The sequence below is a fragment of the Spermophilus citellus genome, assembly GCF_964194105.1.
Source record: "Spermophilus citellus genome assembly, chromosome: X".
NCBI lineage: Eukaryota > Metazoa > Chordata > Mammalia > Rodentia > Sciuridae > Spermophilus > Spermophilus citellus.
The window spans coordinates 121301384-121315794 of record NC_138190.1 but is presented as its reverse complement, the minus strand read 5'-3'; the positions used below and the strand labels follow the sequence as shown (position 1 = coordinate 121315794).

Here is a 14411-nt window from a genome sequence, read left to right as displayed (position 1 = left end):
ATCTTTGAGATTATTTTTACCTCTGAGATCCTCTTTCCACCCACATTAATGAACAGCATTTCATGGATGATCCCAAAATAATTTCCACTTAGAATTTTTTCCCATTTTATGATCAGTATTATCCCTCTCCTCACTGATCTTCTTTGCTAATAGTGCTTGGTTGAGAATAATATTCAAATGAGTTTTTGTTCCATAAGTCTTCATCAGTTGATGGTTGATAGAAATACATCTCCAAAGGACTGACTGGCTACATAATTTATGGGCCCCAGTGAAATGGAAATGAAAATATAGAACCTTTTGTCTAAAAAGTATTAAGGGTTTCAAGATGGTGACAGCAGAGCATTAAGCCACTTGTGGAGCTCTTCTACACATGGGCCACCCCTCTGAAGACCACCCTGATCCATCCTATAAATTTAGAAGGAGTAAAGAGCAAAAAGAAGTCAATCTGTGATTTAAAATTGGCCTCATATGGTCCACAAAGTTGGAGAGTTGTGTATTCACACTCATAAAGATTTTTGGCTTATCTGTGCATGTAACCTCATGCACACACATGCACATGCACACACAAATCATTTTGACTAAAATTACCATTGTTCCCTTCACCTCATGCCAAAACCCACAACTAATTTGCTTCATTCTTTTTCATTTTTTGGACTTATTGTGCTGGCATTGTTTAAGCACCTGTTTTCACTATCAGTTTTCATAATTAAATGACAAAAGAAGTACTGATCTCTCCAGGGGCATTTAAAGAGTCAGGTAAAGGCAGGTACTCAAAAGCAGTGGCAGATGACAGACCAACTGAGACCATTTTAAGCTGCCAGAAAGGGGTAAACAGCTTTGGGATAGGCAGTGAAATGAACCAGTACATTCAGGCTTAGAATATTATGAGGATAGAAAGCATTATAAATTCAAGAAACAGAAATCTGGGAGTTCAACAGGTAAGCAGGTTTACCAACTGGGAAAATGGGTAGGACTTGGTATATTTTGGCTATACATATTTCAGTGGAACAGAGATACCCAAGATACCACATTCTGCACTTCCCATTTTAGTGGCATACCAGGGTTCCAAGTTTAATGCACAACATCTGTGCTTCATAGGAATTGATGCCAAATGTTGGGTGATGTCCCATTGGTTAGCTGTATGCAGAAACCAAAACATAATGCACACCAAGTGAAATTTATGCTTGCAGAACTCTAAGCAAACTTAGTCTTCTCAGCAAACTAACAGTTAGTTAGCACAGGAAAAATATAAATTTGGCAAATCAATTTTTATTAGTTGTATGTGTAGTCAGTTATTGTATAAGTGACCCAATACATTTTGTACTCTAGAGAGGTAAGAAAACAGCTTTCCCTGCACTTCTTCTACAAAGGTAGAAAGAAATTATACTACCACAGCTTAACACTGCAGAGAGCTTCTCTTCAGTTTTATAAGCACAGATCCAACCCAAAGTCCAGAATAAAACTTAATATCCATAAACTTATGGTATGTGCCTAATGACAGCATCCATTCACTTTTGCCTCCATATACTTATCCAGTGTACACTGACTGATCACTTTTGAGTAACTAATACTATGCTAGGTGTACCATGCTAGTTGAAAGGCATTTGCCATCAAATTTTAACTCACATAAGAATTCAGTACTAAAGAACTCAAAAAATTAAACAATAAGATAGCAAATAACCCAATCAACAAATGGGCCAAGGACCTGAACAGACACTTCTCAGAGGAGGACATACAATCAATCAACAAGTACATGAAAAAATGCTCACCATCTCTAGCAATAAGAGAAATGCAAATCAAAACCACCCTAAGATACCATCTCACTCCAGTAAGATTGGCAGCCATTATGAAGTCAAACAACAACAAGTGCTGGCGAGGATGTGGGGAAAAGGGTACACTTGTACATTGTTGGTGGGACTGCAAATTGGTGCAGCCAATTTGGAAAGCAGTATGGAGATTCCTGGGAAAGCTGGGAATGGATCCACCATTTGACCCAGCTATCGCCCTTCTCGGACTATTCCCTGAGGACCTTAAAAGAGCGCACTATAGGGATACGGCCACATCAATGATTATAGCAACACAATTCACAATAGCTAGACTGTGGGACCAACCTAGATGCCCTTCAATAGATGAATGGATAAAAAAATGTGGCATCTATACACAATGGAGTATTATGCAGCACTAAGAAATGACAAAATCATAGAATTTGCAGGGAAATGGATGGCATTAGAGCAGATTATGCTAAGTGAAGCTAGCCAAGCCCTAAAAAACAAATGCCAAATGTCTTCTTTGATATAAAGAGAGCAACTAAGAACAGAACAGGAAGGAAGAGCATGAGGAAAAGACTAACAGTAAACAAAGACGAATGGGGGGAGAGAAAGGGAGAGAGAAGGGAAAACATATGGAAATGGTAGGAGACCTTCAACGATACACAAAATTATAAGAGGTTATGAGGGGCAAGGGGGAGGGGGGAAAAAGGGGAGAGAGTTGAACAACAGCAGAGGAGGTAGAGAGGGAAGATGGGAGGGGAGGGGAGGGGAGGGGGGATAGTAGGGGATAGGAAAGGTAGCAGAATACAACAGTCACTAATATGCCATTATGTAATAATGTGAGTATGTAACAGTTGTGATTCTGCAATCTGTATTTGGGGTAAAAATGGGAGTTCAAAACCCAATTGAGTCTAATGTATGAAAGATGATATATCATGAGCTCTGTAATGTTTTGAGCAATCAATAAAAAAAGAAAAAAATAAAAATAAAATTAAAAGAAATAAAAAATAAAAAAAAGAATTCAGTACTAAATGCAATAACCACAAAATTATCAACCAGTGTGAACATGAATCAAATATTTTACAATTTTCTAATGTGCTCTTAACTCTTTGTTTGCAGTGTCTGTTGGATATGAATATGAGACGTGCCCTGACTTTATTCTCTGGGAGCAAAGGACAGTCATTTTACAGGGTTTTGAAATGGATGCTTCTAACCTAGGTGGCTGGTCCTTGAATAAGCATCACATTTTGAATCCTCAAAGTGGTAAGTAGCTTTTTCAACTTGTAGTAATACTGTTTTTCTAATGCTATTTAATATATATTCATTGCACAAAACTTGGAAAACTACAAAAGAAAGAATACCTTAAGAACACCACATACAGATGACCAAGTTAGTAAATTTCCTTTCAAGTCCTATAATTTGATTTTGAATTAGTGTTCGTATACAGGAATCAGAATACTCTCATCTTCAGTCTCTCCTTTCTTTGGACTACTTTTCCTGCTGTTACTTCCTCCTACTTTATAATCTAAATGTTAAATGAATCAGGAGAAGGGACCACATGCAGTCCCTGAGCCCCTACTTCTCCCAAGCAGAATGATTTTGTTACCCTGGTTTTAACTCCTTCATCCAAATTACTTTTGCATCCTACTAAGAAAGCAGTCATTGGTATTTCCATCCAGCTTTCCTAAGAACATCTATTTAGAAGTTTTCACATGGAGTCATATTCCTTTCCATCTAAAGAGGCAGATTCTGAGCAAACATGTACTGTAGTAAGATGTGTATATCAAGTTATTTTTCCAGAAAGTGAGAATAAGAATGTTTTCAGTTAGCTACACTCTTCCTCCAAGTCATCCTTGTATTCATTTTACCCTTATAAAACAGCTTAGTTATCTTATAAGGCTAAGAGATCCTTTTTGCAATCATGCCCATGATTTTACCTTCATTTGCACCATAGTCAAATTGGCCACGCTATCCAGCCACATAGGTTGGGAAAGTTTGATTGGCAAAGCTAACCAGACTGGCTTCAAGATATAATGAGACCACTGGTCATAGCCCCAGTGTGAGACACTGAAGGTGAATGAGACCATTGTTGTATGCCTCCATTGTACCTCCTTCCCCTCCTCAAAGAAGAGTCCAAATTCCATTTCCAAATGTTTATTATTTTTTAACAGCAAAGATTCAGGCAGATAGAAAATGTCAACTTTTTTGTTGTCAAAAGGAGAGCCACAGTTCTAAAAGTACAAAAACGAAAGGGCAGATGCCACTTATTAAATTATTAGTTTTTTTTGTTTTGATTTGAAAGAGTTTGACATTTTAAGCAGCCGTTTCTTTTCCACTCACTTTTATTGGCATATATGGATTGTCTCTTTCAAATGCCTGTCATTGACATTAAACACAAAGTGGGAAATGACCTCAATCGAGCTAGCCCCCAGCTGTGTGCTCCCCGTCCTGTATCTTCTTATCATTTGTTTCACACAGACTCTAGAACAGAGGGAAGCCATTCTGAAAGTCAGCTTTAGGGGCCACCTGATTTCAGCCCATGTGTTCCCTCCACCCCTAATTAGTTTTTAGGTAACAGGTACCAGATTACTTCTGAGAGATTTCTAGCAGCTTTATTGAAATATGGTTTATACACCATAAATTTCACCCATTTTAAGTGTACAGATTTTTAGTAAATCTGTAATTTTGCTACCAGCACCAAAACCCAGTTTTAGAATATTTTATCTCACCAAACAGCTCTCTTGTGCTTACCTACATCCCCACTGAATCTGATTTCTATCTTTACCTTTCTGATAATTTTTCCTGAGAAAGAAACTTTGCTTTTGATAGTTTTTTTAAAAGGAACATTTGTTCTTTTTATCATCTCATTTGTAAAGGTATTGTGTTTCTAACCAAGAACTGGTCACACTTGCCAGAAACAGATCTGAAGCCAGCTCTGACACTGCTTTTCAGTCTGACCTTGGACATAAACACCCCTTTTAGTATGTTTCTGAAGTCTAAATCCCACCCACAAAGGCAGTCTTAGAAGCAGGAATGATAAGTGTGAGGGAGCAGCTTTGGGAACATCAATTTAGAAAGCAATGCTCTTTCCCCCTCAGGTCAGATGGTCTTTTCTGACTGATTAAGGCAAAGCACTATCATTCCAAATCCCCCCACTCTCTGTAAAAAGCCTAACTCTTTAGGCACCCTGCTTTTTTGATCTGAGACAGATAGTAGATTAGAAAGAAGAATCTATCTTCCTCCAATTTCCTCTCACTGGTTAAAAAGACACCTATAATTAGATTGGATGTCTGCTGCCATTCTATTCTCCAATTTTTCTTTGGCTCCCAAATCATTATGCAGTGGGTAGTTTCCAGTAGGCAGTGTTTTCAGACCATTTGTCATTTCAGTTGCAGCAATTATATTTACCTGACAATTAACCATTGGTTGTGGAGAATTGTTTCCAAATATTATGCCCAATAGATAGATAGATCCTACTTTCACTGAGATAAAAACACTAAGAACATGTGTTTTTCAACATCATTCCCTCAAAATATACCCTGTTGGTGATTATAGAGAATGCATATTCATTCCCTTCAAGAATACTTAGTTTTTTTTAAATTCTGAGAAAATGTGCACATGAATCATCTACTTACAGAGCTTAGCTACTTGTTTAGTATTTTTTAATCAAACATATTCCCCAGTGTTTCCTACAAACTGAGTGTTAAAAATGATTAGAAAGAACAATTCAGGGTACTTAACTGGGCATTGTCATCTGTCTGAAATGAGTAAAGAATTTCCTTTAACTTAGCCTCCAAGATAGACCAGTAGTTTGTCGACAAATGCTTTTACTGGGAGAGGAAGTAAACTCCCATTGATCACACTGGCATATCTCCCAGTTTGTGTTTATATCCTCTCAGTCAAGTAGTAGGAAAAATATGTATTGTGTCCCTTGTTGTTCATAAGTCTGAAAAATGGTTTTTTCTTTGAAATCAGCATAAAGCACCACCCACTGGCTTCCAAGGGGAATTTTTATTTCAGACTTATTTATAAGCTTCAAAAGAAGTTCTGAGCAAGGTAGCAGGAGGGTATGAATAGTGTGTTTAAAAGTGTGCTTACCTTATTACACAACACACTTAGCTTTTAGGCAAAGAAAAGGAAAGCTTAGGAGGGGAAATGTGCAGTAGGCCCCATCCAGTGGAGTTTCATTGTTGACTATAAACAAGACACCCAATCCTTAGCAGGAAGTGGCCTTCATATAAATAATGTGTGTTGTCCTAGGATCATTTGATTCTGTTTTCAAAATGAGCATGTGTGGCAGAAGAAACTGGAAGGGAGGTAGCAGTAATTGATCAAGATTTCAAGGAACATAAACAAAATATTTTCAGAGCAACCTTTTGCAGAAGAATTGGTGTTAAATCATTGTTGCTAGATGGTATGGCCTGGTTCTATGTAATGGAAGGTTAAACAGATTCTTGAAACAACAAAAACACCCTTCAAAATGATCTATTTTTCCAGGGCAATACAAAAGGGGTTTGCCCATTTTCGTTTTGATTGCTTCAGCTTTAAACAGGAATGGTAATTTCAGTACATGGGCACTTTAGTACCTTGCATGAAAGCAAGACATCAATTGTTGAGATGTAATCAGAAAGTACATTGCCTTATGTTTTATTTCCTTTAATCATTCTTCTTTTTTGATGGAGTACTAGGCTTTCTAATCGAAAAGGGGAGTTTTAGAATTGCAGGCTTAGAAGAATGTGTTAGAATAGCCATCTTTAGTTTTTAAATTGCCAGGAGCCTGGTAATAACATGTCATTTTGAGGGTAATTGTTAACTATACCGTTATATTGATATAAAAAATGGAGATCTACCTGTGAAAATAGATGTTAATAGCAAATCTGGTATTTCCAAGCCAATAATTGAAAAGATTTTTGAATAATATACCTTATAGTACATTGCTAAAATACTAAAATACTAAACAGTGGTTTCCTCATTTATTAAAGAACATATCATAGTCTCATTGGTAGGATATTCAGTTAGCAATCATCAGGAGATTTCAACAATGTTGTGCATCTGTCATTCCAATTCTCATTCACTTACTCCTGTTCATTTAATTTGCAATATTGATCACAATGCAATTAAATGTTTTTTGGGGAAATGAAATTCAGTCCTATTAGTCTTACTTAATTAACTATTTTTAGTGAGAAGTTTCCTTAGTAACTAAAAAGTTATTAATAAAATAATAAGAAATTAGTGGTCTTCAAGATATCTCATAGTTCTGTAATAAAAGAGCAGTTTGTTAGGGTATAAATTCATAGCTGCTTTTGCCAATCAGATGTTGAAAAGTAGCTAGAAATCACCCTGGGAGGGAGAGTAAAGTTACCAAAATTTGAAATACAAAGACCATATGATAGACAGGATTTCTGTTTCCTGGAAGGCCCCTTCCAAGTATATATTGGTGCCATGGTACGCATGTTTTGCCCTCTTATTTTTACCAGCAATGTTTCTACTTCACAGTGATCAACAGCTTCTGTCATAGGTCTGTGGAACAAAAAAAGTTGGGGGGAAAACTGAGGAAGAAATTTCAGGAAATGTTTAGGGAGAGTAACAGGCACTCTGAGGAGATAGATAGCAGAGGGCAAGGGAGAAAAAAATAGGGCTGTACAGTATAACTGCATTCATTTATTTGCTGTCAGTTACGTTGGTCTGACACATTGGCATGCCTTCTCACAACATGGATGTTTTACCTGCCCTGGCTCATTCTGGGCTGACTTAAGCTATTTAGCACAGCAGTACTTGTTCCTTGGATTTTCTGCCCAGGCTCAGCGGGTTTGCAAAATCATTGGGATTTGGACAAGGAAACTACAAGAGACTCAAAGCCTATTTTCAACATTTACTGAGCACTTATAATGACTTGGCCACAGGGATTGGCACTAAAATACAGAAAGGAGTAAGACAGAGGGTCTGCCTTCAAGGAGCTCATTCATGTTCTAATGGGGAAGATAGAGAAGTAATGAAAACTGTATCATACAATGTGGTAAGTGTTATAATAGAGCAACAGAAAACAACCTATGGGCGCATAGAGAAGGGAGTGACTAACTCTGCCTGGATAGAGCACTGGGGCAGATTTGAGCTGAGCTTTAAAGGAAGTAGAAGTTCCCGCAAGCAGCCAGGCATGATGGCCCATGCCTGTAATTCCAGTGGCATGGCAGGCTGAGGCAGAAAAAATACGAGTTCAAGGTCAGCCTCAGCAACTTAGCAAGGCCCCAAGCAACTCAGTGAGACCCTGTCTCTAAATAAAATATAAAATAGGGCTGGGGATGTGGCTCGGTGGTTGAGTGCCTCTGAGTTCAATCCCTGGTACAAAAAAAAAAAAAAAAAAGTTCCCCAAGTAGAGAAGATGAGGGGGACATTCAGGATAAAGGGATAAAGGGAATGACATGTACAAAAGCAGGAAGGAAATGAAATGTATGGATGTAACTGTAAATAGTTTTCTATGGCTGAATCTGAAGATACAAATGAGAATGTAATGAGAGAAGAGCCTGAAGAAGTAGACAAGGGCCAAACCATGAAAGACTTTGTATGCCTTAACAGTAAGGACTGTGGCCCTTATCCTGGAGGGGATATGGAACTATTGAAAGATTTGAAGCCACAGACTGAAACAATCTCTATGACAGTAGTGTAAAGAATGGTTTGGAAATGGAGACCAAGAAGTTAAGAAAAATTGAACTAAAGCCCTAATAGTAGTAATAGGGAAGAAAAAAATAACTTTAATACATTTTAGATGATAGGCTCCACGGGAGTTAGTAATTAATTAGGTTTGGAGAATGAGAGGAAAAAATGAGTCATGGTGATACTCAGATTTCCAATTTAAGTAACTACATGACAGAAATACCACTCATAGATTTGTAAGGAACATGAGAAAAAGAGCAGGATTTGGTAGGGGCTACAGAAAAATAATGAGTTCAGTTTGAAACTTTTCAAGTTTGAGGTACCTGTGGGGCATCCAAATAAAGAGATCTAGTAGGAAATTGCATTCCAGGTAATAATTCTGGACAAGAGAAATTTGGGACATACAGAGATGAGAGTTAAAACTCTAGGTATGGATGATATTGCCCAAACAAAATGACTGCAAAGCATTTTCATAAGTCAGTATCTCTATTTCCTGCACTGATGATAGTGAGATATGGTCCAAAAGAGTGGAAAATTCAAGTCCCTTTCATGTATCTTTGAAGTGCATTCTAGCAGTAGAATTTCTTTACTTTTTCACAAAAGTAGATTACCTTCCTGATTGTGTTTTGCTGAGGTTAATATTAAAATTGACTGATATTCTCCTTTCAAAAACCAGTTGCATAGTGAAGGTAATTTGAAATCAGACAGGTGTGTGCCAGCATCAGTAGAAAGCTGGCCAGAGATGAAAAATTAGCCATAGATGATGCACAAAGCCCACAGTGAACAGGGAATCACTAAAAGTTAGTCATTGAATGCCTTATTGAGGTATTCAGAATCAGCATTAAAGGGTCTCATTGTATTTCTCCACTTCACAGATAGGCAAACTGAGATGCATTGTTGTAGTTATGCAGTTAAACAAAACCAAGGCAATTTGTTTCACTCTCAGATTTTTTTATGCCAGGCCAAAGCTCCTTCCTGTTTTGAACAATGAGAGAGGAATTTAAATGTAGCTGAGGAATTTAAATGTAGCTGAAATTATTTTGTGGTAATTGTTTTTTTTTTTAATTTTTTTCCTTGTGTCTAGGAATCATACATAAAGGAAATGGAGAAAATATGTTCATTTCCCAGCAGCCCCCAGTCATATCAACCATAATGGGTAATGGACACCAAAGGAGTGTAGCTTGCACCAACTGCAATGGTCCAGCCCACAACAACAAACTCTTTGCTCCTGTTGCCTTAGCTTCTGGCCCTGATGGCAGTGTGTATGTTGGTGACTTCAATTTTGTAAGGCGAATATTTCCCTCAGGAAACTCCGTTAGTATTTTGGAATTAAGGTAAGTCTCCTCTAATCTCTATGTTTGCTTAGCGGATAAAGGAAAAGCAAGACTAAGATAACATGAAGAGACAAAATATTGCCAGAAGGAGCAGAAAATGCAGTTGCCTGTATTGTAGCACTGAGTTAAGATGCAGGAATAGGAACAATAGACAACGTGCCCACTCCTCCTATTTGAAGGAACCTTTGAGCACTGCTTTGAAGAACCAGGAAGTGTTGACATACCTGTATGTGGTGCCTTTCCTATGTACTCTGCTGTCACTGACATTGATCTCAATACTTTCAAGTGCTCAGGTAAGTCACCGACCCACATTGCTGGTTCCCATGAAGACTAATAAAAATATCTATTCCATTTTGGCAAGTAGAAGTATCACCATGTCCAAAAGCTAAACTTTCTAAATTCTCTGGGTCCAATCTTTTGAAGTGGTCCTTTAATAAAGAATGAAATGGTAGTCTGTTTTTTTCATGGCCTGATAAGGAAAGAACTAGGTTTTTATCTTTAAAAGCTCAACTCCACGATGAGCAAAGCATTCACCCTTAGATTTCTCAAGACTAAAAAGAATTTTGACACCTTTTGTAAGGAATTCATATCTTTTGATGTTCTGTATCCTCAAGTTTACATAAAGATTACAACTAAGTAGACCGTGGCCTAATCATCTTATTTTTACCCTTTCTGAGGCTATAAGACACAATATATGTCTTTTAGAGTCTAAGAAAAGAGAAGCATATACCCCCATCTTGTTAGGGATAGATAAATCTGATTCCTCTCCCTGGGTAAATTGGTAGAGCTTTCCTTCTAATTGATTATGACTGCTCTATCACTGATTTATGCCTCTGGAAATTTAAACTAACAGTTTCTTGATATTCCAGAAGATTTTGATGCTATCCTACGAACTATACCTCCAAAATAGTGACTGGGAAAGCAGACCCATCAATAGAGCAACTTGTATGTACAGAGAACTGTGAAGGCCTGTCAAAATACATGAGAAGCCTCCGGTCATTTTCATTTAATACTTATGTTCACGCTAGCATGGAAATTTGAATTTATAAGGATATTCCTTGATATTTTTCAGATTCTTATGCTTGCTAAGAAACCTACCTCCCTTTTCTCAGACTGAGTTATTCCTTCACACCTAGCTGGGGAAATCTTCTAGTCCCAAGCCCCCATCCATTTTTCACATTAATTCACTCCAGTTTTAATACATTTCTTAATTATAATTGCAAACGCTGTCATAGGGAAGAAAGCTGTTAAATCCCTTGGCTAATAAAAATAGACTGTAAAGTTAAGGCTTTATAAAGACAAAGCACATCCAGAGAGTATAGAGAAGTACTAATTCATAGTGCCCTACCCTAATCAAGGGTTCAAGTACCTCAAGATGTCCTAGGGACTTGTCATTTCCAATTCTTTGGGCACCTACTTACTGGAAAGTCAACAGGAAGGCCAAAATAATTGTATGTCTGGATATGGAAATGATTTGTACAACATTCTACATTGTTTTGAAAACCCGGTGGGTGTTCTGTCTACATGATTCCAAACATGGATGGGAGCACTGAACAATTCATTCAACATCTGAACATTTCCAGTCATGCAGATATTGGTTGTCAGGTAGACAAAGACTTTGTCTTGCTGAGCTTAAATAGCTCACCCTACAAAGCCTTTATATCTAGTCCTTATGTAGCTAACTCCTCAAAGGAAAGATATTAAAATTAAAGATAGTAAAATATAAAAAAATAATATAAAAAAGCCCCAGCTAACTTTAGTTTTTTCCTTTGTAATTTAAATGTAAATTTATATAAGGTGGAGCAATTGTCATTCATTGATGAGATTCTCTCTTGGTCAAGGATCCTTAACAGTTCACAAATTTGCATTTTAGTCCAAAGTACCTTATGACCTTCAACACAAAGTCATTTAAAGTATGAAATAGAATATCTTGAACCTTAATTGTAAAGTTATTTCCTCAGTATAAAGAAAAATTAGTTTCTGACTGAAGTCTTGTCCAATGCCTCTATGCATTCTTACTCTACAACACTGTTTTCTCTCATTGTCACAGATCTTCAAATACATAGGCATGTACACACCACAAACTCCTACATGAAAGATCTCTCACTTAGCATAAGTCTCATTAGCTGGTTTTTTTAATTAGTATCTTTTAAAGAAGTTTATTTTGTTGTTGTTGTTGTTGGTCTCAGACTTCTTTGAGAATCTATTTAAAGATATAGGCCCTTTCAGAAAATACACATCACCCAAAATCGCACATAATGATTTACAGGGTTGTGTTTTCCCCTCCCTTGAATCCCCACCCAAGTGCTGTCATAGTTAAGATCTCCTGCAGTAAGTTCAAAGAGAAAAGCAATTCTCCCTTCTCTATTCCAACATTCCTGTGATTGGCCATGAGAGAAAAAAACTGATTGAATATATGTGATCATTTTGACCTAATTGACAGGTAACTCCCTATTTGACTATAATCAAAACCATTAAACTAGTTTATGTCAGCATACATTAGTTGTCATGTTTACCCAGAAACTAATATAGTTCTTATTAGATTCACTGTTTTTTTAAAGCATGTATCCTGATCAGTAGCTTATATGTGTACACTGAATCTTTCATATATTGGTGGATTTATATATTTGCTTTATAATATTTTCAGATTTGTTTCTTAGGGAGAAATAAGTTGATTTAATAAGACCATGATATCTTAAGAACCTTAATACTTATTTAGTTTCTATTTTGTTTAGGTAGAAACTTCATTCTGTACCAGTTTTGTTGTTGTTATTAAAATCAGTTAATTTAAATGCTCCCTGCCCCATGCATATTAGTCATTTTACTTGGTTGAATCATCTGTTTCCTTGGAAACACATACTAATAGAGTCATTGTATTGTTGCTTATATTCAAAGTTGTAAATGGAAGGACAATATTATTAACAGGTTATAACAAAAAAAAAAGGATAGAGAACTTTCTAGATCTTGACCCTTGTCAGATTATATATTATGAAACTTAATTACTCTGTCTTCTATTTCCTTATCCATAAAATTGAATTCAGGTTTATATTTCAGTGTCTTCTTACATGTCTCATATGGTTTCACTTGTATCGGTTTCACTTGTATTGAGATGCACAGATGGGTAGTTCTCAACCCAATGTTCGATGATATTTTGGAAGGACATAAAGTTTGGTTCTAATGGATTCCCTGTCATATTTCCTTCTCTGCTATCTTTTTATTCAATATTTTGGCCACGTTGAACAATTACAGATGCCCCTTGACATTTCAAAAATTAGAAGACTGTAGATTCTTCCATCCTCAACCCTGCCAATTCAAAGTATCCCCAATTAAGCTTCTTTCACCTGACCTAAGAAATAATTTAATATTTGTTGGTTGCCATCATTTATTTCCTCTGGTTGGTCACTCACTAGCTGAACAAGGAAGAAAAGGAAAAGTCAATGATATAATTGTCATTAGAAATCTGCCTAGAGAAACAATATTTTATGTTATTTAAGCCTATAATAACCCTTTGGCTGTTTCCAGCAGATTTTATCCATAAATATACAACTTAGTGCTTTAATACACATCTTAATGCTTCCTTTCAGTGTAGGTGTTTCAGCCAGGTTTTTTTTGCTGCTGTTGACCAAAAGACCTGACAAGAACAATTTTAAGGAGGAAAAACTTATTTGAGGGTTCACAATTTAGAGGTCTCACTCCATAGGTGGCTGACTCTATACCTTAGGGCCAGGGATGAAACAGAACATCATGGCAGAATAGTGTGACAAGGGAAGCAGCTCACATGAAGATCAGAAAGTAGAAAGAGAGTTGACTCACCAGATACAAAATATATCCTCCAGAGGCACTCTTCCAGCAACCCACTTTCCCCTGCCACACACTACCAGACTTCAGTCACCACCTAGTCAATCCCTATTAGGGGATTAATTCACTAATTAGGTTAAGGCTCTTATAACCCAATCATTTCACCTCTAAACCATCCTGTATTGTTTCAAATGTGAGCTTTTCGGGGACACCTCATGTCTAAACCATAACAGTGGGATATAGAATAAGATAATAAAGAAGCTTATAAAATCATGCAATTAAACCTAAAGAAGTTTCAAAAACACATTTTCTGAAGACTTTTAAAGACAGATTCTTTATTCTGTGAAATAGTTCAGGTCTTGGTTTCCCTAAGGGATTTGCTTCTCATGTTAAAATTTTACACACACACACACACATTTCTCTAGCACAAAAGTGATAGTAGTTTGTCATCTCTACTTTGTTTAGTCCCTTTCAATAAAAAGAAGCTAGAATACCTCTCAAGAAAACCCATTTCATCTTTCGATTGCTCCATTAATAATTTCTTCCTTATATTCAACTTAAATCTGCCTTCATGAAACATCCACTTAGTAGAGGCAAATGTTAGCATCTGAAGCAGCACAGAAGTCACTTCACAAACTTTCACAAGTGTGAAGAGAGCTGCCATAGTTTTCTGAGCTTTCTCTTCTTTAGTTCAAACATCCCTAAGTCTTTCAACTATTTCTCATCATTTATGACTGCTTGCTTTTTCTTTGATCATGGCCTCAGGGCCACTTCTTGGTTTTCTAAAACTAACAGGGATAATTATATAAGTAAAAATAGGAGACACCATAATAGTACTTTGCAAGAATTCAAATATGTA

General features: G+C 36.7%; 1 protein-coding gene across 1 annotated transcript in view; it reads left to right on the top strand.

Moving 5' to 3' along the window:
• TENM1 (teneurin transmembrane protein 1) overlaps positions 1 to 14411 on the top strand; it is a gene marked incomplete at both ends in the record, with an annotated part of 577764 nt that overhangs the window by 460751 nt on the left and 102602 nt on the right. Inside the window, 2 exon segments of the mRNA XM_081278185.1 lie at positions 2889 to 3032; positions 9505 to 9754. Of these exon segments, the coding sequence (XP_081134311.1) occupies positions 2889 to 3032; positions 9505 to 9754 (394 nt within the window).